Source organism: Erpetoichthys calabaricus, chromosome 5 (assembly GCF_900747795.2).
Source record: "Erpetoichthys calabaricus chromosome 5, fErpCal1.3, whole genome shotgun sequence".
Classification (NCBI taxonomy): domain Eukaryota; kingdom Metazoa; phylum Chordata; class Cladistia; order Polypteriformes; family Polypteridae; genus Erpetoichthys; species Erpetoichthys calabaricus.
In genome coordinates, this window is record NC_041398.2 from 3,861,206 (window position 1) to 3,888,085 (window position 26,880).

Consider the following 26,880-nt stretch of genomic DNA (forward strand, 5'->3'; position numbering starts at 1 on the left):
ATCACCCCGTAAATGCACACGTTTAATTGCACATGTGTTAATATGTATGCTTACACAGTATTAAAAGACACTCAACAATTAACGTCATTTACCTTCATTCCCGCGTTTGACTCGTGCTGTAAATCTCTTCCTTGTTTTCAGTTCACGTGATTATGTAGGAGGCATGATGACGAAATACGTGACTCCGCCTCCTCCATTTGAGTATATGGACAAAAAACAGGTTCCAGTTATGACCATTACGCGTAGAATTTTGAAATGAAACCTGCCTAACTTTTGTAAGTAAGCTGTAAGGAATGAGCCTGCCAAATTTCAGCCTTCTACCTACACAGGAAGTTGGAGAATTAGTGATGAGTGAGTGAGTAAGTGAGTCAGTCAGTCAGTCAGTCAGTGAGGGCTTTGCCTTTTATTAGTATAGATATACATATTACGATTGTTATAGTTCTCTTTGTATACCACGTTGTCAGTTCAGCACTCTGGTTGTAATATGACCAAGCTGTGCAAGCACACTCTTGATAGTGCAACGTATAGTTGTACAGGAGAAAAGCAATCTTGCCTGAAATCAATGGCAACCTTTTGTAGGTCTATGAACTTAATTTAAACTTTAGGTTTACACGGTGCTTTGTTTCCGACGTGCTGTGTTCAGTCAGTTCACGTGAGAAGCTCTCTTGTGTGATGTTGCGATGTCCACAGCTTTATTTAATGTTAGCTAAGACCCGGCACTTCAAAGTTTCTCGCTACAGCAATTTTAACTCCGTTACAAAGTGATCCAAATCTCATTTATACCTCGTGTCTTCTCATTAAACTTGTATCTTGCGAATATGGTATTGCAAACGGTAGCGGGAGCGTTTCTATAAACTTAATTTAAACTTACGGTTTACACCGTGCTTCGCTTCTTATTGTTTCGCTGCCTTCTCAATTGTGTAATGAATGTTTTCTTCAGCACTCTTTGGGGCTCTTCCTTGTTTTGTACGTACTGCGTTCACAGTCAGTTCACGTGATTACGTGGGAGGCGTGATGACGCGATGCGAAACTCCGCCTCCCACAGCCAGCGAGCTGCAGTCCATTACAGTATATGGACAAAAAAGAGGTTCCAGTTATGACCGTTACGCTTTGAATTTCGAAATGAAACCTGCCTAACTTTTGTAAGTAAGCTGTAAGGAATGAGCCTGCCAAATTTCTGCCTTCCACCTACATGGGAAGTTGGAGAATTAGTGATGAGTCAGTCAGTCAGTCAGCTTTGCCTTTTATTAGTATAGATATACACACACAAACATATATATATATATATATATATATATATAGATATATAGATATATACTAGCAAAATACCCGCGCTTCGCAGCGGAGAAGTAGTGTGTTAAAGAGGTTATGAAAAAGTAAAGGAAACATTTTAAAAATAACGTAACATGATTGTCAATGTAATTATGTTGTCATTGTTATGAGTGTTGCTGTCATATATATATATACATATACACATATACACACACATATACACACATATACAGATATATTATATATACATATACACATATATTTTTTATATATATATTTTTTATATATATATATATATATATATATATATATATATATATATATATATATATATATATACACATACATACATACATATACACACATAGATGCACTTACAATAACATAGAAATCAATATAAACAACATTAACATCATTATCATATGAGAATATGAAGTAATATATAAGAAGCACATTTCATATAAATATAAATTATTAAACAGTAAAATCTTCAATAATTTGCTACCGTGGCTTTCGTTGGTCTGTCCAGGATTTTAAATCACATGTAGCTTGCAAACCGTTTCACGTATTGACTTGAAATGTGGTAGACATATAATACGTCACGTCTGCTATCCGCTTTATGGGTGATGAATGTATTACTCTTTTTATGTTTATTTTATTTTAGAATCAACTCCTATCTGCGCACACCAGGGCGGCCGTGGGCAGATGCGTATGGTGTATTCACTCCATGTTATCGTGCATTGCGCTGTCAGTGGTATTTTCATAAAAGAATTTGAACAATATATAAGAAGCGTATAAATTATTAAACAGTAAAACATTAACATTTAAGAAGTAAAGTTACATTGAGTACTACTGCAGTGCCTTCGGGTATACCTCATTTTTTCTTTGCCCATTACATGCTTAAATGTATAAATTTTTTGGTGTACCTACCCGAGAACACGCGACATATAACCGACCGTGGGAGAAGCATGGATTTTAAACACGCGTTGAGTTCATCTGCTGGTCTCCCTCGTGGAATAACTGGTAATGTTTGAGTAAAATCTACAGCGAGTAAAACGACATTACCTCCTTTTTTTTTTACGATCTCTGAGATCTTGCTTTTTTCGGTTCAAGGCTTCATAAGCTCTTTTATGTTCAATGTTGTACTTAATAAGTACTAATTATCCCAAACCATCATCTTTGAATGTTGCAAGACTTTCGCCTTGTATGTAGATCGGGGTAATTACATTCATTGCATTCCTAGTCTGAATCACAATCTGATTGTATGGGTGGTTACCTGGCACTGTAGGGTTGCCACCCGTCCTTTAAAATACGGAATCGTGCCGCGTTTGAGAATGAAATTGCGCGTCCCGTTTTGAATCAATACTGGACGGGATTTATCCCGTATTTTTTTTATCATTTTTTTTTTAAAGCAGCGTCTCATGCAAATCATCCCACACGCATTTTATGAAGATGCCTCCTTTCCTACTTTTGATTGGGTAATACTTGATGTCATCGTTAGTTTGATTGGTGTTTTTAACTGTCCAGTGAGGAGGGCGTGTCTTTTAAGTACAGTCTGCAAAGTGTTGGCACTGAGATGTTGCGTCAGCGCCATAGTTGAAGCCCCTAACGTTGCAGTCAGCAAGTCGGCTAACATCCGCCATGTGCCGTCTTTCAGATGCGAGAAGCAGATCATAGAATGGTTGAAACTGTTGCCCCTAACGTTGCGCCACGGCGTGTGCTTCGTTTATACCTCGTGTCTTCTCATTAAACTTTTATCTCGCGAATATGTTATTGCAATCCGCAGCGGGAGCGTTTCTATTAACTTAATTTAAACTTACGTTTTACACCGTGCTTTGTTTCCCTTATGAACATGCTTGTATGCTTAACTCGCTCCGTTCTCAATTGTTTAATTAATTTTTTGCTCTTCGCTGTTTGCGGCTGTTCCTCCATTTCCCCCTACTTCGTTCTTTTATCTCGCGAATATGTTATTGCAATCCTTAACGGGAGCGTTTCAATAAACTGATTGAAAATAGTTTTGCATTTACCTTTTTAGTAAAAGGCGAGCTTTTAAGCCTGAGAAATCACCCCGTAAATGCAGACGTTTAATTGGACATGTGTTAATATGTATGGTTACACAGTATTAAAAGACAGTGAACAACGTCAGTTACCTTTCTTCCCGCGTTTGATAAAAGGTGAGCTTTTAAGCCTGAGAAATCACCCCGTAAATGCACACGTTTAATTGCACATGTGTTAATATGTATGCTCACACAGTATTAAAAGACAGTCAAAAATTAACGTAATTTACCTTCGTTCCCGCGTGTGACTCGTGCTGTAAATGTCTTCCTTGTTTTTAGTTCACGTGATTACGTAGGAGGCGTGATGACGCGATACGTGACTCCGCCTCCTCCATTACAGTGTATGGACAAAAAATATGTTCCAGTTATGACCATTACGCTTTGAATTTCGAAATGAAACCTGCCTAACTTTTGTAAGTAAGCTGTAAGGAATGAGCCTTCCAAATTTCAGCCTTCCACCTACACGGGAAGTTGGAGAATTAGTGATGAGTGAGTCAGTGAGTGAGTCAGTCAGTCAGTGAGGGCTTTGCCTTTTATTATTATAGATATATATATACATATATATATATATATATATATATATATATATATATACACACACACACACACACACACACACACACACACACATATATATACATACACGTATACATTTATACTAATAAAAGCCAAAGCCCTCACTGACTCACTCATCACTAACTCTCCATCTTCCCGTGTAGGTAGAAGGCTGAAATTTGGCAGGCTCATTCCTTACAGCTTACTTACAAAAGTTAAGCAGGTTTCATTTCGAAATTCTACACATAGTGTGTGTGTGTGTGTGTGTGTGAGGGGAGGGGGGGGTTTAGGGGAGGGGGGTTTATTGGGGTTGAAGGGGGGGGTCAATTTGTCTGGGAGGTGGTCTGCAACTGATCTTAATTCCCTTCTGCAAATAAAGTACCAACAGTCACTCCAGCCATTTCAAACTGTCCTTCACAACATCAAAATATCAACAAATGTGTCTTGTGATTGGTTATTCTTATCAGGTGAGTCAATTCTAACTCTTTATCCTATCCATTCAGATGTCTGTGAAAAGAGACGTGGAAGAAAATAAGAAAAGCTTCACTGGTCTGATACGTTGCATTGAGGAAGCCGACAGGAAACTGACTGAGAGGATCAGAGAACAAGAAAAGAGAGAAACGGAGAAGGCTGAAGGAGTCATGGAGCAACTGAAGAAGGAGATCGAGGAGCTGAAGAGGAGAGAAGCTGAGCTGAAGGAGCTTTCAGAGACCAAGGACCATCTCCACTTCCTGCAGGTGAGTTCTACACTTCACAGGGAGTCTGATCAGACTGGGGTGTGTGAAACCAGAGAACATTTGCAGAGAAATTTAAAAGTTCTGAGAAGTTTTTACAACATGACAAGAACAGGCCATTCAGCCCAACACAGATCGCCTTTTCATATTTCCTTAACATTTCAAATGTTCTGTTTACAAATATCTCAAAGTTGATAACTTCATGTACATGAAAGACAGAGGAATCTACAGCTGTCTGTAAGAAAAAGCAAAATTTTATGAAACGTTATAGATGACATCTAATAAAGGATGGTGCCAACTCTTTTCCAAGGCCACGTTCTGATGTCTCCATCCTCAAACTGTTGAGATTCAAATCCTTCAGAATTTCCTCACAGCTCAGACCCCACAGTCCAGTCTCGTCTCTCATTTCTCATCTTTCTCGTGTGTTTTTATCTCACAATACACACAATAGTCCTGATGTCGACAGTGTTTAGCACAGGTTAGGGAGATTCTCTTCTTGATTTACACTCCACACATGGTGGGTGTTACATAACTCAGCGTCCTCTTAGCTTTCTCTACTTTGTATGGTTGATGATGGTGATGAAGACACAAACTTCAAAGGATTTCCTTACACTTCTGAGCTGCAGACCCTCAATTGTATAATCATATTGAAGAGCTTTCTCCTTATATGTGTCAGTATTTACATTTAATTTAATTAATAAAAGGTTGTCTCTCTCCCTGTTTTGTGTGCCAAGTCAATTCTGTACCCACCTGACCCCTCAATCCCTTTATCTTGACACGCCTCTCATGGTGTCATGTGTGAAGGTTAAGGTCGATAATCTCTGATGCTCCACTACACTCCACCAAATATTCTCTCATTAATAACCAACAAGTCAATGACAGGCGTTCTCACCATCTAAACCCACACTGACTGCCCACCACACTGATCCTTAATTCAGAAGACCCCCTCTTATCAGCATTACTTACTTTTTAATGTCTCCTTTCTTAAATCTAATTGCCTCTTCTGTCCTGATGCAGACTTTCTCATCTCGCTGTGTCCTTCCTGCTGATGGAGACTCGCTGAGCTTCACTGTCACCACTGATTTCTCTTCTGAGGACCTGAGAAAGGAGCTGTCAGGTCTGACAAAGAGTCTGGAAAAGATCAGCCAGTGGGACATCATGACAAGGACTCCATCAGGTACAGCGTTTGGTGACATTGTGTTTGTAATTGAAGTCCATTAGGACAATAAGAGGACACTGAAGAAGGCCTGCTCTTTAACATTTGTCTGTCATCCTTTGCTGTTTATTATCTATATCTATAAAGGAGAGTTGGGATCCATGTGGCTGTGTTTGTGTGTTTGTGGAGGGACGGAGAGTTAAGGCGGGTTTTGGAGTCACGTGATCATCTCCCCTCCCATTCACCTCATTTCATTCACTTCACTTCGCTCCGAGCTGAGCTCCACAGCTGACGCAGTTAGTCCTTTCTCCTTTACTGATTTACTGTTTAGTAGACGCGGTACTTACTGAATAGTATTTTTTCCTTTAGTGTTTCTTAGTGTTTAGTAGACGCGGTGTGCCGGTGTTCCTGGCAGTGTTGCGGTTTAGTGTTACTTTCTACATCGTTTTTGTACTTTAGTGTTTAATAATAAATAATAATAATTCATTAAATTTATATAGCGCTTTTCTCAGTACTCAAAGCGCTAAAATAGTGAGTGATACTTAGCTGATAGCAGTGTAGAAGCAGCACAGCACAACGGAGGCAGTAGGACAGGCGGGTGTGGTAGCGGGTGTGGTAGCGTAGGTGAGCGGCGATAGCAAGCAGCAGGAGGAGGAAGCAGGATTTGGATGTTCCAATACACAGCCATAAACAGTAACGCTTGGTAATTTCAGGCGTGATCGCCCCGGAGCCATAAGCCATAAGCCAGGTTAGTATGAACATCAGATCAGTTCCCGGTCGTAGAGTACTGTAAGATGAAACGGGAGCAGATCAGCATAGCGAATATAATCACGGAGACAGATCATCCCGAGGTGCCAGATTGCCAGGTACAAAGAAATGTTCGTAGGTCTCGTCCTGTGATCCACAGACTCAGCTGTTCCCAGTAAAGTGGAGTCCATAAAATCTGTAAATATTAAGCCAAATCCATGCAATTCGAGTCAGCTGTACCCACAAACTATATGTACAATAATGGAAATAAAACAAGCGTAAGAAAGTGCAGAATTAAGGCAAATTTTGCGAAAAGTGTTGTTAACAGGGAGGAGCGGCAACAACAAGCATGCGTCAGCGTCCCCTCACCTGCTACAATAAAGCATTTAAAGAAAAAGTCTACTAAACTTCTTTATTAAATCTCATTTAGTGTTCTTCCCAGCGATGTTGCCGTTTTTTAGTGTTAGTGTCTACTTAGTGTTTGTGTTTAGTGTTATGGAAGGAGTGATCTTACCACTGTCAGATTTTGCAATGAATGAGTTGGTAAATAATGATTATTTATCAACACATCACATGAGCAAATTCAACGAAATTTTAGCTGCACATACGATTTTCCAACCTCAAGAGGTTTTGCGAATGCAGACTCCTCACATACCTATAATGCCCATTCCACAAAATGCAAAACATATTCAAATATTACCTTCTGCAGCAACTGAACGAGTGACTCACTGGGTGTGTATCTATTATGGTGGTGCTGTAATTCATGTCTATGACAGTTTAAACACTGATAAAAAATTCAACCTCAAACCTCCCATAGTTTATGAAGACACACAGCAACAATTAAATCATACAGATTCTGGTGTATTCTCAATTGCATTTGCTGTGAGTATTTCTTTAGGTATTGACCCAAGTGATCAAGTTTTTACTATTTCTTCAATGCGAAATCACTTACAAATAATTTTTGTTACTTGACAATTGCTTCCATTTCCTCTCGAAAGTAGCCGACGGGCAACACCAGTTACAAGTATTCAGTGCGTTCAAAGACCTGTACGAAGTACGGCGACTAACACAGTCATTAATAAAAGGGGAGATGACTCGGTGCAGGAAATGGGGATTGAAACTACCTTGGAAGACATGCAATCAACGAGGCGATTAAACGGATCTCAAGAGACGTCTTCTAGGTTGGAAAAAAAGCGCTTGGCTGCCAAAACCGTATATATATATATATATATATATATATATATATATATATATATATATATATATATATATATACACACACACACATATACAGTATACATACACATACACATATACATCTATACTAATAAAAGTCAAAGCCCTCACTGACTCACTCATCACTAACTCTCCAACTTCCCGTGTAGGTAGAAGGCTGAAATGTGACAGGCTCATTCCTTACAGCTTACTTACAAAAGTTAAGCAGGTTTCATTTCGAAATTCTACATGTAACGGTCATAACGGTTGACAATGTCCGCCATGTTAAACTTTCTTATTTATGGCCCCATCTTCACGAAATTTGGTAAGCGGCTTCCCTGCGCTAACCGAAACCGATGTACGTACTTATTTCGGTGGTATGACACCACTGTCGGCCGCCATATTGAACTTTCCAACGGTCTTTGTTACTTAATGGGCCCATCTTCAAGAAATTTGGTACGCGGGTGCCCAACGCTAACTGAATCCTACTTACGTACATATATACGTCCATAGCCTGCAGCTCGGTCCACACTCTGAATCCTCCAGGCACTCCTGAGCATAATCTAATTTTGAAGGTTGGGGCACCAATAATGTTACTGAGAAACTTACAGCCACCGATACTTTGTAATGGCACGAGACTTCAGGTCACATGCTTGCAAAAGACCCTAATTTAGGCAACTATTTTTACTGGCGGTGGCTCAGGGGAGAGAGTTTTTATTCCTCGCATCCCCGTTATACCCTCTGATCTCCCATTTCAATTCAAATGCCTCCAATTTCCAGTAAGGCTCTGCTTTGCAATGACAATTAATAAGTCTCAGGGACAGACCCTACAAAAGGTTGGCATTGATTTGAGGCAAGATTGCTTTTCACATGGCCAACTATACGTTGCATGCTCAAGAGTAAGCTCAGCGCACAGCTTGGTCATATTACAACCGGAGGGGCGAACTGACAACGTGGTATACAAAGAGATCCTTAACAAATAGTTATTGGTACATTTTCCCTCAGTTTATTATTTAAAATTTTAAAGCAGTACTTCACCGCTGCGAAGTGCGGGTATTTTGCTAGTTTTTTACTATATAGTGCCTTTCACTGTCATTAGCTGAGTGATATCAGAGTCTCTAAATAATCAGTTGTTCTTAATCAGATATTTTGAATTTTATCTTGAAATGTTGTACTCCTTATACTTTTTCCATATACTCTCTTAAAAGTCCTGTTTTCACTTAACTTTAGGATTCTTTTTATTTCCTTTGCTTTCCTCAACTTAAGATTAATGAACAGAAATGTGTTTTAAAATGGCTAAGCCAGCTCAGTGCACAAATTCATTGTTTATTTGAGAACAGTGAAGGTGTTAATGGAATTAAATTGAGCTCAGCATCAGTGCTTTATAATATCAAAACATCTCAATCTGCTCCTGCTGTCTTCGGTGTCCATTACATTCTGCTGGATGGAGTCCACGTTAGAAGTTCACATTCATCCATTTTCAGCTGTGCTCCCCCAGGGCTCTCGTGTTTTACATGCCTGCTGTTTTTAGCTCAGAAGTCATGTCTCCCACTGACATTTAAAACGATTTTACACACCAAAATCATTTTCTTTGTATATTTTGGTGGTGAAGATAAGCAAATTGCAGGACTGTGTCAGAACTCTGACTACTTGAGGACCATCTGAACATTTCACTGAGTGCAGCCTCAGAGTAAAACACACTTTATAAATTATGAGTTACGTACGTTTACACATAAAGATGCCAATTTTTTTAAACACAAGCTAAGGTCAATCAGCCAAGGGCACAGGGTCCATCCCGGCCGTCCACCACATTAGACATACACTGTATGTGTGCATTGTGAAAATAAGCAGAGAGAGTGGGCACGAGAGTTTTGGTACCACCCTCAAATACCCCATTTAATGATGAATATGAAATAAAAAGCACAAAGACGGAGCACAATGAAGACGTCTGCTGCAGTCAAAGGCTGTCAAGTTAAAGTCACTTGTGAGTCGGAGCTCCATCTTCCTCAGTCACAGATCTGTGATGAACACCCAGTTCTGGTGACATTTTATAGTGTTGTCTCAGAAGAGGCGGAGCTTAATTAGCAGGCTATGGAAGTGACATCACTTGTCTTGTGGCCTGTGAACTCACTGAAGTGATGACATTAGCAGGAGCAGCACCCTCTCGACTCAGGGTGGGATTTCTTAACTAGATGGAGCCATGAAGATGTTCCCAACTGTACCTGCTTGTCAATATGTATAAAATACAGTATATTTATGACATTGTATGTCAGGAAAAAAACCAAGTCATGGAGTTCAAGGGACCCTCTGTAGATGTCTGCTGATCAAATTGTGTTGAAGGAAAGAGCAACACAAAGGGATAAAGCCATTTGTAAAGCTTTAAGTGTTCCCAGCAGCACAGCAGCCTCAAGAATTGTGAAATGGAAGAAGTTTGGAAACACCAGGACACTTTCTAGAGATGACCAGTCTGAGTAACTGGCAAGGAAGGGCCTTGGCCAGGGAGGAGACCATAAACCTAATAGTCACTATAACAGAATTTCAGAAGTCATCTGCTAAGATGAGAGAAACTGTAGGAAGGACGACCATCTCAGCAGCGCTCTACAAATCAAGCGTTTATGGTAGAGTGGCCAGGTCTGATATCCCGTGTAGTAAGAAAGCGGCCCCAGCCTACACTCTGGACGTCTGATAGTTTATGAGGCGAACAGGATCAGCAGAGAGATGAGACACAGACAGAAATTGAAGGGTGAAAGATGAAAGTTTATTTACAAGAATGCTGTAAAAAAATGCAGTCGTGTCAGGCGGGTTTGATGTACAGTCCTTCAGCACTGACACTTCTTCAGAAATAAATATGAAAAAAGGGGAAAATATGGTGTATTTACAAAAACAGTGCACTTCTACAAAAACTACACATAGTCTCCAACAATGAAGGTGGTCTTCCTTTATCTGTGGCTCAAGAAGCTCCTCCAACTTGAAAAAATAATAAAGAGCAAAAATAAGTGTCTGTGTAAAAAATGAAAAAAAAATTACAGCAATCCCAAAATGAAAAACTATCCCAACACTAAATAAGTATATATACCTCCACCAAAAAGTATCACCAGGACATATAGAACTATTTGTACAAAAGAATATCTACAAAGCCGCCAACATCACAACTGCTCCTCCAATTGCTCAGCAGTTCTTAATCTTACCTCACCTTTAGGTCCACTGACGACTCCTGATGGCCGGAAACTCCTTAAATATCAATGGCAAGATTATCCACCCCATCTACCACCCCATCTACCCCATGCACCTTACCAGGTAGACGCTGGCATATTCACGCCACGCTCAGCGACACGCCCCAAGTAACTTTCTATTTAAACTCGAACCCCTGCCAGTCGCGCACGTGTAAAACCCCCATGGACTCCTAACGGATATGCTGAGCTCAAGCACACCAGTTGCCGACTCACGAGTAAGTAAATTCCATTATTTACAATACGGGATCCCCATCTCTGACTCTTTGTCTTTCAGGAGCTCCACACCTTAAACTGTCTGCACTGGGCAGGCTGCAAGAACACCAGGGTGTAAAACTGAACACGAGTGGAGGAGCCTCTACTGGCCATTATATGGCTCCACGTACAAACGGTAAGTGCACTTCCTTTACGTTGCCATATATTTAACCTTATAAATAACACTGATCAGTTTAAGGTTTCCATATATTAAAATGTTGTAATGTGCGGGTTGGACATTACTGCACCAGGCAGAAGATACTCTTGAGTAAACGACAAAAAACAGCCTGAGAGCATCAAGGGAAAAATTCAATGACCTGATGAGACAAACATTGAACTCTTTAGACAGAAGACCAAGCAGGATGTGTGGAGAGGACCAGGCGCTGCTCACCACCCTCCTAATACCATCTCTACAGTGAAGATGGTGGTGACAGCATCAGGCTATGGGGACAGAGTGACAGGTGAGAACTGAGGGTAGGAGAAGTGCAGTCGAATACAGAGAGGACCTGAACTAAGTGTCTGAATACTTCTAGGAAGGAGAAGTTTCAGTTTTGATTTGTAATAAATGTGCAGACCTTTCTGAAAACCTGCGCTCACTTTGTCATTATGGGTTACTGAGTGTAGACTGATGAACACAAAAGGCACATTAATCCATTTAAAATGAAATCAACAACACAGTAAAGTGTGCAGAAAGTGAGGGGGTCTCAATACTCTCTGACTCCCTGTATATTTATTATTAATGTGAATATTCAAATCAACATTTGCCCTAATTTGCCAGCAATTGTACATTTTATAAATGTTTTATTTTAACTCCTCTGCATTTGTACTATGTGTTTAAGAACTAAACTAAGATCACACAATGTCATGTTCACAGTTTCCATTCTTCTTCTCTTTTCTTTTTATTTTCAGCTCCTGAAGCTCCAGTTTTCATCCTCCAGCCTCCTGAACCTCAGAGCAGACACGACTTTTTAAAATGTGAGTTTGTGTTTTGACTGAATGGCTCATCACAATAAAAATCATTGAAGTTTTAATAGAGCAGGACAGGCTTAGGATATGAAAGTCTGAGTGTTGTGTGACTGAGGGGCTGAGAGTGATGGGGGTCCTGTGACTGGTGCATTATGGGACAGAGAGACTCAGGCAGTGAATCACTAAAGCCGTCTATTGAACCCGAGTCTTGATGTGTCCAAAAATGTTAAAAAAAAAAGTAAAATAAAATCCACGCCATGGGGTGCTTACTTTTTCACACGACGGTATATAAAGACACAGATAAAAGTGTCGTTTTAAAAATGAAGCAGACATTTTGCTTTGAGTTCTCAACTTCACAAATTTTAAACATTAAAACAAATGAAAATGGCAGAGAAAATTATTGGGGGTCCTTAGAAGTTCAAAGACCTCACTGGACTGTCATGACGTCTCAAGCTGACTGATTCCTCTAATGAGTGTCACCGGGGTCTTCAGTCACTTAGTCAAGTCCTCACTCTGCTGTGTTGTGTCAGTGTGTGTCTCACACTGAATGAGGACAAGAGAAGAGGAGGAGATGAAGATGGTCACAGCCAAGGGTGGTCAAGGTGAAGACTACAAGACCACCTCTAAAGAGCTTCATGTTCCAGTGAGCACAGTTGCTAATATTCTCAAGATGTTTGAGGGTCAACAGGACTGTAGCTCACCTCCCTGATGAGACCACCAGAGTAAAGCTGACCTCAGACTGAACATAAGGAGAGATTAAATGGAGGAGAAAAAACAAGAAAACATCAAGAGAGACTCAGGCTGACCTCCGAGATCAAAGGACAACAGCATTAAGTCACACCATCTGTTACTGTGTCAATGACAGTGGGCTCCATGGTAGAAGACCCCACATCTGAAGGACACACACACACTGGAGTTTTCTAAACTGCGTGTTAATCAGCCACAGTGCTGGAGAAGAACCTTTGGACTGAAGAAATGAAATGAGAGCTTTATAGTGAGTCTCAGCAGCTCCATGTGCGCAGAAGACAAATCAACACCATTAATGGTCTGAGGTTGAAGTGTTGAATCCGTGAAGGTCACAATGAAATCAGGAGATCATCAAGATGTTTGGGAGTGAATGTCACAAAGGCGAGACCACCAAGAATGGGGTGAGTGAAGACACTGGAATGTTGTGAAGTGTCTGCTATGAGCACTGAACTGAATCCAAGTCAACATCCATGGAAAGAGCTGAAAGTTACAGCTGGGAGAAAAAGGCCATCAGATGTCAAGAAGAGTGGGCCGGGTGGGCAGTGAGAGGAGCAGAAGTCTCATCCAGAGCCACAGGAAGGGCTTGACGGCAGTTATTACCTCCAAATAATGAGGAATCACTTTGTGTGAGCCACCAGAATTTGATTTATTGTTTCAAATAATCTGTGAAGTCGAAATACAAAGAAAGAGTCTGCTGTGTGGAATAAGAATGGCGGGTGACAGTCACTGGGGTCAGTTTACATTTATTTGACTGAAAAGTGGGATTCGTGTTTCAAAAGTGGAAGGGGACCAAAACTACTGGGACAGGTCAGTGATAGAAACAGTAGAGAGACAGACGTGAAAGGCGCTATATAATATAGAGATATTAAAGTCACTATATACTGTAAGAGATGGGAAAGAAATGATATGATAGATGAATAGAGCAATGAGAGAGAGAATATGAAAGGCACTATATAAGAGTAAGATGAGAAGTACACTAAAATAATAAATAATAGGAAAGACATTATAACACTGAGAGAGAAAATGACAAATAGGAAAAGGAGTTAAAGACAAATACAGTAGACAGACGTGAAAGGTGCTATAATAGATAGATAGACATGAAAGGCGGAATGCAGTGTGGTGTGGTGGTTTAGACTTTGGGCTTCAAACCCTGAGGTTGTGGGTTCAAATCCCACTACTGTGTGACCTGAGCAAGTCACTTCACCTCCCTGGGTTACAATTAGACAAAGAAAAGAAAAGGAAACAATGGAATCTCAGATGATGGGAGTCACCGTGGATAAGAATGACAGTCAAAGAAAGAGAAAGACAATGACAGATGGAAAAGGCACAGTGAAATACATATAGGAGGTACACGTGAAAGGCACTATATAATAGATAGTGCAGCAGTAGAGGTCGTTATCGACCTCTTGAACCCTCAGGTACCACACCAAACATCAAGTAAAAGTGCAATACTTCTTCTTTTTATTATTATAAAATAACGTGCACTAAGCACCCTCCACTCCACACTACACATACAAAGCTCAATAATCAATACAATATTCTCAATCCTCCTCTCCCAGACACTTAGCCACCCTTCCTCCCAGCTCAGCTCAGCTCAGTGTTCTGGTCTCCCAGAGTCCTTTATATAGTCCATGACCCGGAAGCATTTCTCTCTTCTGTCCATGTGACAGTGAACACTTCCGGGTCGGATAAAAGCTCCTTTCTTCAATCCGGAAGCACGTCGTTTCTCCTGTTCACGTGACCAGGATGTACTTCCAGGTTATAGGGCACATAGCACTCCCCAAGCCTCCCTACAGCGGCTCCTGGTGGTCCCCATGGTATCCAGCAGGGCTGTGTATAAAAACTACAAGGTCCATAAGGCCCTGCTGGAATTCGGGGAACCTCCATGCTGTTTGGAGGGCTCCACCTGGCGGCCTGGAGTTGTGGGCCAGAATATTTAGCCCGCCATCCATCACAATAGATACAGTGCATCCGGAAAGTATTCCCAGCGCATCACTTTTTCCACATTTTGTTGTGTTACAGCCTTATTCCATAATGGATTAAATTCATTTTTTTCCTCAAAATTCTACACACAACACCCCATAATGACAACGTGAAAAAAGTTTGCTTGAGGTTTTTGCAAATTTATTAAAAATAAAAAAACTGAGAAATCCCATGTCCATAAGTATTCCCAGCCTTTGCTCAATACTTTGTCGATGCCCCTTTGGCAGCAATTCCAGCCTCAAGTCTTGTTGAAGATGATGCCACAAGCTTGGCACACCTATCCTTGGCCAGTTTCGCCCATTCCTCTTTGCAGCACCTCTCAAGCTCCATCAGGTTGGATGGGAAGCGTCGGTGCACAGCCATTTTAAGATCTCTCCAGAGATGTTCAATCGGATTCAAGTCTGGGCTCTGGCTGGGCCACTCAAGGACATTCACAGAGTTGTCCTGAAGCCACTCCTTTGATATCTTGGCTGTGTGCTTAGGGTCGTTGTCCTGCTGAAAGATGAACCGTCACCCCAGTCTGAGGTCAAGAGCGCTCTGGAGCAGGTTTTCATCCAGGATGTCTCTGTACATTGCTGCAGTCATCTTTCCCTTTATCCTGACTAGTCTCCCAGTCCCTGCCGCTGAAAAACATCCCCACAGCATGATGCTGCCACCACCATGCTTCACTGTAGGGATGGTATTGGCCTGGTGATGAGCGGTGCCTGGTTTCTTCCAAACGTGACTCCTGGCATTCACACCAAAGAGTTCAATCTTTGTCTCATCAGACCAGAGAATTTTCTTTCTCATGGTCTGAAAGTTCTTCAGGTGCCTTTTGGCAAACTCCAGGCGGGCTGCCATGTGCCTTTTACTAAGGAGTGGCTTCCGTCTGGCAACTCTACCATACCGGCCTGATTGGTGGATTGCCTCAGAGATGGTTGTCCTTCTGGAAGGTTCTCCCCTCTCCACAGAGGACCTCTGGAGCTCTGACAGAGTGACCATCGGGTTCTTGGTCACCTCCCTGACTAAGGTCCTTCTCCCCTGATCGCTCAGTCTAGATGGCAGGCCAGCTCTAGGAAGAGTCCTGGTGGTTTCCAACTTCTTCCACTTACGGATGATGGAAGCCACTGTGCTCATTGGGACCTTCAAAGCAGCAGAAATTTTTCTGTAACCTTCCCCAGATTTGTGCCTTGAGACAATCCTGTCTAGGAGATCTACAGACAATTCCTTTGACTTCATGCTTGGTTTGTGCTCTGACATGAACTGTCAACTGTGAGTCCTTCTATAGACAGGTGTGTGCCTTTCCAAATCATGTCCAGTCAACTGAATTTACCACAGGTGGACTCCAATGAAGCTGCAGAAACATCTCAAGGATGATCAGGGGAAACAGGATGCACCTGAGCTCAATTTTGAGCTTCATGGCAAAGGCTGTGAATACTTATGTACATGTGCTTTCTCAATTTTTTTATTTTTAATAAATTTGCAAGAACCTCAACTAAACTTTTTTCATGTTGTCATTATGGGGTGTTGTGTGTAGAATTCTGAGGAAAAAAATGAATTTAATCCATTTTGGAATAAGGCTGTAACATAACAAAATGTGGAAAAAGTGATGCGCTGTGAATACTTTCTGGACGCACTGTAGATAGATAGATAAATAGATAGATAGATAGATAGATAGATAGATAGATAGATAGATAGATAGATAGATAGATAGATAGATAGATAGATAGACTAGGAGTATGTGCTTTTACTGAAATAATTTATGTAGTTGTGAAGTGCGACTCAAAGTGGATTGATTTTAATATCTCAGGGCAGGCTTATAATGAAAAAAAATATATATATATATAAAAACCAAGGAGCTGGTGGTGGATTTTAGGAGGCCCAGGCCCCTCATAGACCCAGTGATCATCAAAGGTGACTGTGTGCAGATGGTGCAGACCTATAAATATCTGGGAGTGCAGCTGGATGATAAATTAGACTGGACTGCCAATACTGATGCGCTGTGCAAGAAAGGACAGAGCCGGTTATACTACCTTAGAAGGCTGGCGTCCTTCAACATCTGCAATAAGATGTTGCAGATGTTCTATCAGACAGTTGTGGCGAGCGCCCTCTTCTACGCAGTGGTGTGCTGGGGAGGCAGCATTAAGAGGAAAGACGCCTCACGCCTGGACAAACTGGTGAGGAAGGCAAGCTCTATTGTTGGCATGGAGCTGGACAGTTTAACATCTGTGGCAGAGCGAAGGGCGCTCAGCAGGCTCCTATCAATTATGGAGAATCCACTGCATCCACTAAATAGTATCATCTCCAGACAGAAGAGCAGCTTCAGCGACAGACTGCTGTCAATGTCCTGCTCCACTGACAGATTGAGGAGATCGTTCCTCCCCCAAACTATGCAACTCTTTAATTCCACCCGGGGGGGTAAACGTTAACATTTAACATTATACATAGTTATTGTCTGTTTTTCACCTGCATTATTATCATTCTTTAATTTAATATTATTTATTGTATCAGTATGCTGCTGCTGAAGAATGTGAATTTCCCATTGGGATTAATAAAGTATCTATCTATCTATCTATCTATCTATCTATCTATCTATCTATCTATCTATCTATCTATCTATCTATCTATCTATCTATCTATAATGTGAAAGTGTATCCAGCAGAAAGCGTTATGCGAGTGTGATGTGACTGATGAGCTCAAAGTGATGAGGGTCCTGTGACTGGTGCATTATGGGATATTGAGATTAAGGACAGGGCAGCACCAAAGCAATCTGTTAGACTTGAGTCTCTCAAGTGTCACGTGAACTCATGGGAAATAAAAAATGAAATCCTGCCAACTACGCCGTATCCACCTCTAACAATAGTCTGACCTCCAGTGTCCTTTGTGTCTTTGCTCTTCTTTCTGTTTTCTCTTTCTGTATTCCAGTGTCTCCTTTCTGATGCTTTTCTACTTCAGTCATTTCCTTATAATATTGATAATAATAATCAAATTATACAGCAGATGGCATTAAATGAAATCAGCTTAGTGTGCTTCACATACAAAATAAAATATCCATCACCATTAACATATACATGTACAGTATATGGATATACAGACACAGCCAAAAATATTGGATTAAAAAAGAATCACAAATTTATGTGAATTAAGTTAAAGCTGATAAAAGTACTCAACATCCGCCATTCTTTAATCCACAGAGCAGAAACTTTGTTATTTATTCACGACTTAACACATTGTATGAATTAAACCAAAAGAAGATGGCATGGACATTTTTGTGGAAGCCATTAGATGTTAAAAAACATCACTGAATAAGAATCAGTCCACTATGAGACTCACAGGGGTCTTCAGTCACTCAGCCCTCACAAAGCTTTGCTGAGTCGTTGTGTGTATCACACTGGACATGGATAAGAGAAGAGAAGGAAAGGAAAAAGGTCACAGCCCAGCATGGTCAAGGTCAAGGCTACAAGGCCATCTCCAAAGAGCTTCATGTTCCTGTGGCCTCAGTAACTAACATCAAGAAGTTGAAGGTCCATTGGACTGTAGCCAAACACACTGAATGCTGCTGCAGATTGAAAATGAAGGACAGTTTCAGTGGTGGAGAAAGAGCCAAGGCAAACATCAGGACAGATTCAGGCTGACCTCCAAGATCAAAGTCCAAAAGCTTCAAGTAGCTCCATCAATCACTTACTGAATGAAAGTGGGCCCCATGGTAGAAGACACCACTTCTGAAAGACATACTAAAAAAATAAATAAATAACTGGAATTTTCTAATACTCATGTTGACAAGTAACAGTGCTGGAGAAGTTCCTTTGGTTTGATTAAACTAAACGAGAGCTTTACAGTAAGTCACAGCAGCTCTGTGTCCACTGAAAACAAAACGAGTGTTCAAAGAAAAAACACGAAATATGGAGGAGGCTCATTAATGTTAGTGGGCTGCTGTGCTGAATCTGTTCAGGGCACAATAAAATGAGAAGATCATCAAGACATTCTGGAGCAAACATCACAATGCTCTGTCTGAAGTGCAGATCATGGATCCTGCAGAACATACAAGTAAGACCACCCAAATTTGGTGGAAATCACATTGGAATGTTCAGAAGTGGTCCGCTATGCGCCCTAAAATGAATCCAAGTCAACATCCATGGGAAGAGCTGAAAGTTACAGTTGGGAGAAGAAGTCCATCAAAGCTCAAGAAGAGTGGGCCGAGTGGACAGTGAGTGCAGTAGAAGTCTCAACCAGAACCACAGGAAGTGCTTGATGGCAGGTCTCACCTGAAAACAGTTGGTTACAGAACATTAGGTGAGGGTCCCAATAATTGTGTTCATACCGTTGTCATTTATTTTATCGTGTGTGTCTGGAATTTAAAACAAAGAGTCTGCTCTGTGGAATAAAGAATGGCGGATGACAATCACTGTGGTCAGTTTACACTTATTAGACTGAAAATTGTGATTCTTGTTTAAAAAGTGTAAAGGACCAAAACTACTGGGGGCATGTCGGTGACACAAACAGTAGAGAGACAGACATGACAGGTGACATATAATTATATAAATAGGATTCATTCAGGTCAGCAGACCATCAGGGCCGTGGTGGGTTTTTAACACAACATTATCAAACTGGTTTAATCCAGTTCAGGCTGCGTTGTGTTAAGTCAGGTGCTCACAAACACACAAGGCCAATTCAGTCACCAATTCACCCAACATGCACTTCTGTGGATTGTGTGAAGAAAACCAGGAGTGACACGAGGAGAACACGCTGACCTGAAAAAGACGACCACTGGGCGCCAAATTCAAAGTCGTGAAGCCCAATCTGTGAGGCCGCAGCTCCAACCCCTCGACCATCATGCTGTCCTGAATTGAGTTTTCATAGTTCAGTAACTCTTCTTTACGTTTCTTATTATTCTGAACCCTCGTCTTTTGATTTTAAAATTAATTTGTAGTGAATGAATCGTCTCCTTTAATGACTGAGTAGCTTCAATTCATTCAATGATGACTTTCTTCATGAACTTCACATCTCTCAGCACTCAATGGCCGTCTTGTTTGCTGGCCAGTAAATCATCGAGCTGTCAGTTTGTGATTAAGTGTGACAGTGGATTGATTTTAAATTTAAGAGGTGGACTGTGACAGTAAAAGTGTCATTTAATAAAACCAGCAGTCCGTGTGGACAGTCCATTTGAATTCGGACCTCGATGGTGGCCTTGTGCTCATAATGATGGCGCTGATCAGGGCAGCCACAGTTGTTTTCTCGCTGCTGTTGTGTTGTTCTTCTCTGTTAACTTTGCCTTTTGTAACAAAATAAGGATTACAAACACACAAGATCAGCTCTTGTCTATTGGGATTGGACTTCATTTCTCCTCCACTGATTAAGGACACTTTCATACAGATTTAGCACTTATGAACCTCCGACTGCAGACTCGGACTCGCAGCCAGGTAACTCCCACCTGAAGAGGAGAAGGGAGAAGCGCGCAGGATCTCTCATGGGGTTCAGGAGACACGCTTGTCGAGTGCCCCTTCCCTTACTAGTTTTATCAACGTCAGACCACTGAGGCCCAAAACAGATGAACTTCATCTTCTTCTTGGCCCCAGTAAGGATTATTCTCTCTGGTCAGCGTACTGCTGTGTGGACACCTGGCTTACTGCGTCAGTTCCTGACTCCACATTAGAACTGCTGGGGTTTCTGCTGTACAGAGCATTTAGAGATGCTGATCATCACAACAAGTCAAAGGCGCTGGAGTCTGCTGCTACATTAGTATGTTTGTGTGGACTCCCACCTCTCAGACTGTCTCTGTATCAGCACAGGTGCCCCTCAAGGCTGTGGACGGCCCCCCTACTTTACTCCATGTACCCCAATGACTGCAGGTCCACTGATCCTTCAGTTAAATCATTAAGTTCTCTGATGACACCACTATTATTGGTCTAATTACTAACGGCAATGAAACACCTTCTAGAAAAGAGGGGTCTCGTCTTGTGTCTTGGTGAGCTTCAACACCCTGCTGCTCAAGACCCCCGAGACAGTGGAAATGGCCATTGACTTTCACAAACAGCAGTCACAACCTCTAACACTAGAAATGAAGGATTCAGCAGTCAATATGGTGGACTCCTTCAAAGATCTGAGCACAACAATCACAAACACTCTCAGCTACGACATGAACACCACCACATCACTAAGAAGGCACAGCGGTGATTGGACTTCTTACGCCAGATAAAGAAATTAAATATTTCACAGCCAATCCTCATTCAGTTTCACAAAGACGTAATTGAAAGTGTGATCACATTCTCCATTGGTGTCTGGTTTGGCTCACCAACAGCACACTCCATAAATAAATGAGAGCGTGTGGTGAGGTCTGCTGTGCTCTTCATCTGTGCAGACCTGTAGACATCTCGTGTCACTAACCGTGTCATAAGGACCACCACAGACTCATCTCAGCAGCTCATCACTTCTTCACACAAACTCCCAAACACTTCAGTCAATTCAAACTCAAACTAACAGACACCTCCAGAGTTTCTTAGCCAGAGCGACAGCCTCTCCCAGCAGTGACTTAGCCATCTTCTGTGTGTATTCATGTGTTCTGTCAGAGACTGTGTGAAGGTGTGTGTGTACAGTGTGAGGACATGTGTGTGTGTGACACGGGAATACACACTACACACTCTCACTCTCACCGGCACATCACTATCAGCACATCTCCTTTCTAATTGGATTATTCTACAACTTGGTGTGAAGTTTGTCTTTTTAACTTCAGCTCTTTCTGTTATTTGTCTGTGATGTTGTGTTCCGTTATAACGAGCTCCAAATCTACCAAGTCAGATTCCTGCACATGAAGTACTGGAGAATAAAAGGGATTCGGATTTATTGTGATTCTAGAATTTTATTTTAAATCCCCACAGATTCTGTCCAATCAGATGAGCTCTTTACTATTCGTGTCTCATCAACGCCGCTCCTGATTGGTTCTTGTTAATTGTCTGTGTTGTGCTCCGCCCCCAGTCCCGTTACACACTCCCAGATTTTCTCACTTGTTTTCTTTTCTCTCCTTTCAGACTTCTGTCCCCTCACACTGGACATGAACACAGCAAACAGAGACCTCCATCTGTCTGAAGGGAACAAGAAGGTGACATTTAAGGGGACAAAAGCCGAATATCCTGATCATCCTGACAGATTTGACCGCTGGCCTCAAGTTCTGTGCAGAGAGGCTCTGACTGGGACTCGCTGTTACTGGGAGGTGGAGTGCAGTGGAGACTTCATGGAGATTGGAGTCGCATATAAAGGACTGAGCAGGAAAGGAGGGGGTGATGAGTGTGGCCTTGGAAACAACGACAAGTCCTGGAGTTTGCAGTGCTCTGAGTCCCAGTACTCTGTGCGTCACAGTAACAATCAGATTGTAATCAGCGCCCCCTACAGCCCCAGAATAGGTGTGTATCTGGACTGGCCTGCTGGCTCTCTGTCATTTTATAGCGTCTCACACACAATGACCCTCCTGCACAGGTTCAACACCTCCTTCACTGAGCCCCTCTATCCAGGGTTTTATCTTGATCCTCACTGCAGTGTAACAATCAGCCATCTGACACCATGTGACCACTGACCAGTACCCTCCACCGGTCACTCGATGTCCCCAGAATGTCAGGTCATCTTTGTGTGTGTAGTTTGTTGTGTAATTTAATTTACAGGATGGGTGAGTTCGGGGGGCAGCACCTCTGTGATTTAATTTGTGGAAGAGAATGTGGGGCAAGTGCAGCTGTCAGGGTCTTCATTATTGTTGGGTTTGAGTAGCCAATCAGGTGTGTGTATCATAATAAGGGGCGGAGCCACTTCAGACCTACAAATACCAGTGTGACCAGCAGGGGTCACTGTTGATTTGACAACTACTGAGGTCCCCAAGTGTCACTGAATGTCACCTGTTAAGTAGGACAGGCATGTGGTCCTGCTAGATCAGCACAACTGAAAGGCGCTATACAGACTCAGTATGGAGAGCTCTTGAATAGTGACTATATGTGGGAGCAGAGAGTGACAGATGGGACTGGAGTGTTGTCCACTCACCACACATTTTGTGACCCTCCATTGGTCACTCAAAGGGTACTTCCCTAAATCATGCAAATATGACACAATTGTTATCTCTGACCATGCCCCTCTAGTCTTGGAGCTAAAATCATTAAGCCTCTCACACTCACCTCGTAGATGGCGTCTTAACCCTCTTTTATTGGCAGACGAGAACTGCACAGAATTTATATCCAAACAAATCAGCTTCTTCCTAGAGACAAACACGTCCACAGAGGTTTCTGCAGGAACACTCTGGGAAACTCTAAAGGCCTTCTTAAGAGGACAGATTATTTCATATCTTTCCCACAGAAATAAATTAGAAACCAAGAAAGTGTCAGAGCTAAAAAGTGCATTTACTAGAATAGATGAAGAACAAGCCAGGTGTCCAAGTGAAGCTCTCCACAGGAAAAGGCAGTCCCTGCATACAGAACTTAACATCTTAACAACTAAGGAAACTGAACAACTTATTTATAAGTCTAGACATCATTACTATGAACACGGAGAAAAAGCTAATAAGCTTTTAGCTCAACAAATTCACAAACAAGAAGTTCGCAATGCAATACCAGTAATCACCAACAAGAATGGAGAAGAAATTATTGACCATAAAAATATAATGCACACATTTAGAGATTATTATAAGTCTTTATATTCTACTGAGCCCAAAGAAGACAACACACAATCTAATGCATTTCTGGATACATCACAGATACCACAAATAGATGCTTTAAGTGCTGAAGAACTGGATAAACCTCTAACGCTAACAGAATTACTAGACGCTATAAAGTCACTACAAAGCGGGAAATCAGCAGGCCCTGATGGTTACCCCATAGAATTTTATAACAAATTCTCCACTCGGCTAGCTCCCCTCTTATTGGCAACATTTACAGAAGCTAGAGACAACCAAATACTACCTCAAACATTTCGACAAGCATTAATCACCGTCTTTCCTAAACAAAATAAGGACTTATTACAATATGCATCATACAGACCAATTTCACTCCTGAATAATGATGTTAAGATACTCTCAAAAATCCTAGCTAGAAGGTTGGAGAAAGTGCTGCCCTCGGTAATATCACAGGATCAAACCGGATTTATTAAAGGCCGACACCTATCTTCAAATCTCCGACGCTTGTTTAATGTTATATATTCACCAGCAAAATCAAACACCCCAGAGATATTACTATCATTAGACGCAGAAAAAGCATTTGATATGATTGAATGGAATTACCTTTTCACTGCATTGGAGAAATTTGGGTTTGGCCCGAATATTTGTGCATGGATCAAACTACTGTATACCAATCCAGAAGCTTCAGTTTGTATTAATAACATTTGCTCAGACTATTTTAAACTAGAACGTGGTACCAGACAAGGATGTCCCTTGTCGCCACTGTTGTTTGCAATCGCTATTGAACCACTGGCGGTTCAGTGTCGAAATTCTAATCAGATAAAGGGGATTGTCAGAGAAGGACTGGAACAGAAAATTTCTCTATATGCAGATGATATGGTCTTATATATATCAGACCCAGAAAACACTGTCCCTGCTATTTTAACAGCACTAACAGAATTTCAAAAGATATCTGGTCTTAAAATTAATCTGAATAAAAGTATACTCTTTCCAGTGAATTCACAAGCATATAATATCAGATTGGACACCCTACCTTTTACCATAGCAGATCAGTTTAAATACCTAGGGGTAAATATCACAAGTAAACATAAAGCTCTTTATCAACAAAATTTTGCCATCTGTATGGAAAAAATTAAGCAAGACTTGCATAGATGGTCAACCCTTCATCTCACTCTAGCCGGAAGAATTAACATTGTTAAGATGAATATCCTTCCTAAACTTCTCTTTTTATTTCAAAACATTCCAATATATGTCAATAAATCATTTTTTAAACAGTTAGATTCAATAATAACCTCATTCATTTGGAACTCAAAACACCCACGTATCCGAAGAGCGACCCTACAAAGACCTCAGGCAGAAGGTGGCATGGCTTTACCTAATTTTCAGTTTTATTACTGGGCAGCAAACATACAAGCCATAAAAACCTGGACACAAATAAATGAACATACACAGGCTTGGTCCGCAATAGAAGTAAAATCCTGTAGTACTTCTTTATACTCCCTGCTCTGCTCTCCAATAACTGCAAGTTATCGCAAATATACTAATAAGCCAATTGAGCTTTACTCACTCAGAATATGGAACCAAATTAGGAAGCATTTTAAGATGGAAAATCTTTTATCAGTGGCACCTCTGCAAGAGAACCACCTCTTTCAACCTTCGCAAGTATATCCAGTTTTTAATACCTGGAAAAGATTTGGGATTAAAATGTTCAGAGATCTTTATATAGACAACATATTTACATCTTTTGAACAATTACGTTCAAAATTCAACCTCCCAGCTACACATTTCTTTCACTATGTTCAAATTAGAAATTTTGTTAAACAGAAATTGCCCGATTTCCCCCACCTCGCACCCCCCACAATGCTGGAAAAAATACTGCTCAATTTCGAGGAATTAAACACCATTTCCGCAATATATAAAATCTTATTAGAGTCTCTACCTTTCAAAAACCCAAGAGGACATTGGGAAGATCTCTTAATCAATATATCAGAAAAGGAGTGGAAGGTAGCAAAGTAGAGAATTCACTCGAGTTCCATATGCACAAAGCATAGAATTATTCAACTAAAAATTATATATCAAGCTCATCTGTCTCGCTTAAAACTGTCCAAAATGTTTCCAGGGCAACATCCAACTTGCGAACGCTGCAACCAAGCTCCTGCCTCACTGGGTCACATGTTCTGGGCCTGCACCAAACTAACATCATTTTGGACAAAAATGTTTAAGTGCCTCTCAGACAGCCTTAGTGTCACAATCCCTCCTAACCCACTAACAGCTGTGTTTGGTGTCCTTCTAGATGGACTTGAAGTGGAGAAGGACAAGCAAACGGTGATTGCATTCACTACACTCTTGGCATGCAGACTTATTTTGTTAAATTGGAAGAATCCTAACTCTCCTCTGATAAGTCAGTGGGAAACCGATGTTTTATATTATTTGAAATTGGAAAAAATCAAATTCTCAGTTAGAGTATCTGTACAAAATTTTTTCAAAACCTGGCAGGATTTAATCAATATTATTTTAGAATAAGAGAAATCATTATTATTGCATTTAACTCCCTTCTCCATCTCTTATTTACATTGATATTTACTTCTCCCTTAATTTTGTTTAATGTTGCCTTATTAAAAAGCCTTAAGCAATATTTTCCTTTAGCTAAGCTCTTCTTCTCAGGGGTGGGGTTTGATTTGTCTTCAATTTTGTTGGGTTATAAATTGATCTCTTTGTATGGAATGATTACAATGAAAATTAATAAAATAAAAATATTAAAAAAAAAAGGGTACTTCCCTTCAAAATGAATTCACTGTGAATGTCTGAAGATGAGGACTCACCGGTCAGTCAGATGTCGGCCATACTGACAGAGTTTGGTGTTTAAGTTGATGTCACATTAAACTTTAAACTTCACCTCCTCCTTGTCCCCAGATTTGTCACTCTTGGTACCCTGAAAGCTCCAACATCTTCATAAAATGAATTCTTGGTCAGTTGGCACACACTTGACATGTGTGGCTTTGCAGTGGACTGGCACCCCGTCCAGAGTTGGCCCACCTTGTCCACAAACCTGAAATTGAAAAGCAGATAACAAAGACAATGAATGGACAGAAGGGGTCACTGATTGGTCAGTCGCCACACTACTGCCTCTTGTGGCCACTCTAAATATTACACAGCAATTTATACAAAAAGGAAATCTAAAAGATAAAAGCAGAAAGCATTCAGTGAAATCCTGAGCAGTGAAACATGAAAGGAGAGAATGAGAAACAATCAGAGAGTCAGACGAATGGAGACTTTAACAGGAGGACTGAGGGGTGGGACTGAAGTGCAGTGGCGCCCTCTAGTGGACACCCGCCAT

The 26,880-nt window shown here is 41.1% G+C and overlaps 3 protein-coding genes and 1 pseudogene across 3 annotated transcripts in view; 2 read left to right on the forward strand and 2 right to left on the reverse strand.

The window, feature by feature from the left end:
• The window catches only part of LOC114652426 (E3 ubiquitin-protein ligase TRIM16-like), a 1,019,527-nt gene that overhangs the window by 742,227 nt on the left and 250,420 nt on the right, over positions 1-26,880 (forward strand). Inside the window, exon 6 of the mRNA XM_051927893.1 lies at positions 21,922-22,366. Coding sequence (XP_051783853.1) covers positions 21,922-22,366 — 445 coding nt within the window. The remainder of the gene's footprint in view (positions 1-21,921; positions 22,367-26,880) is intronic.
• The window catches only part of LOC114652555 (tripartite motif-containing protein 16-like), a 593,234-nt pseudogene that overhangs the window by 519,767 nt on the left and 46,587 nt on the right, over positions 1-26,880 (reverse strand).
• Positions 1-26,880, reverse strand: part of LOC114652497 (tripartite motif-containing protein 16-like) — a 642,127-nt gene that overhangs the window by 100,803 nt on the left and 514,444 nt on the right. The window lies entirely within an intron of this gene.
• Positions 1-26,880, forward strand: part of LOC114642076 (tripartite motif-containing protein 16-like) — a 920,397-nt gene that overhangs the window by 14,048 nt on the left and 879,469 nt on the right. The gene's annotated exons all lie outside the window — the stretch shown is intronic.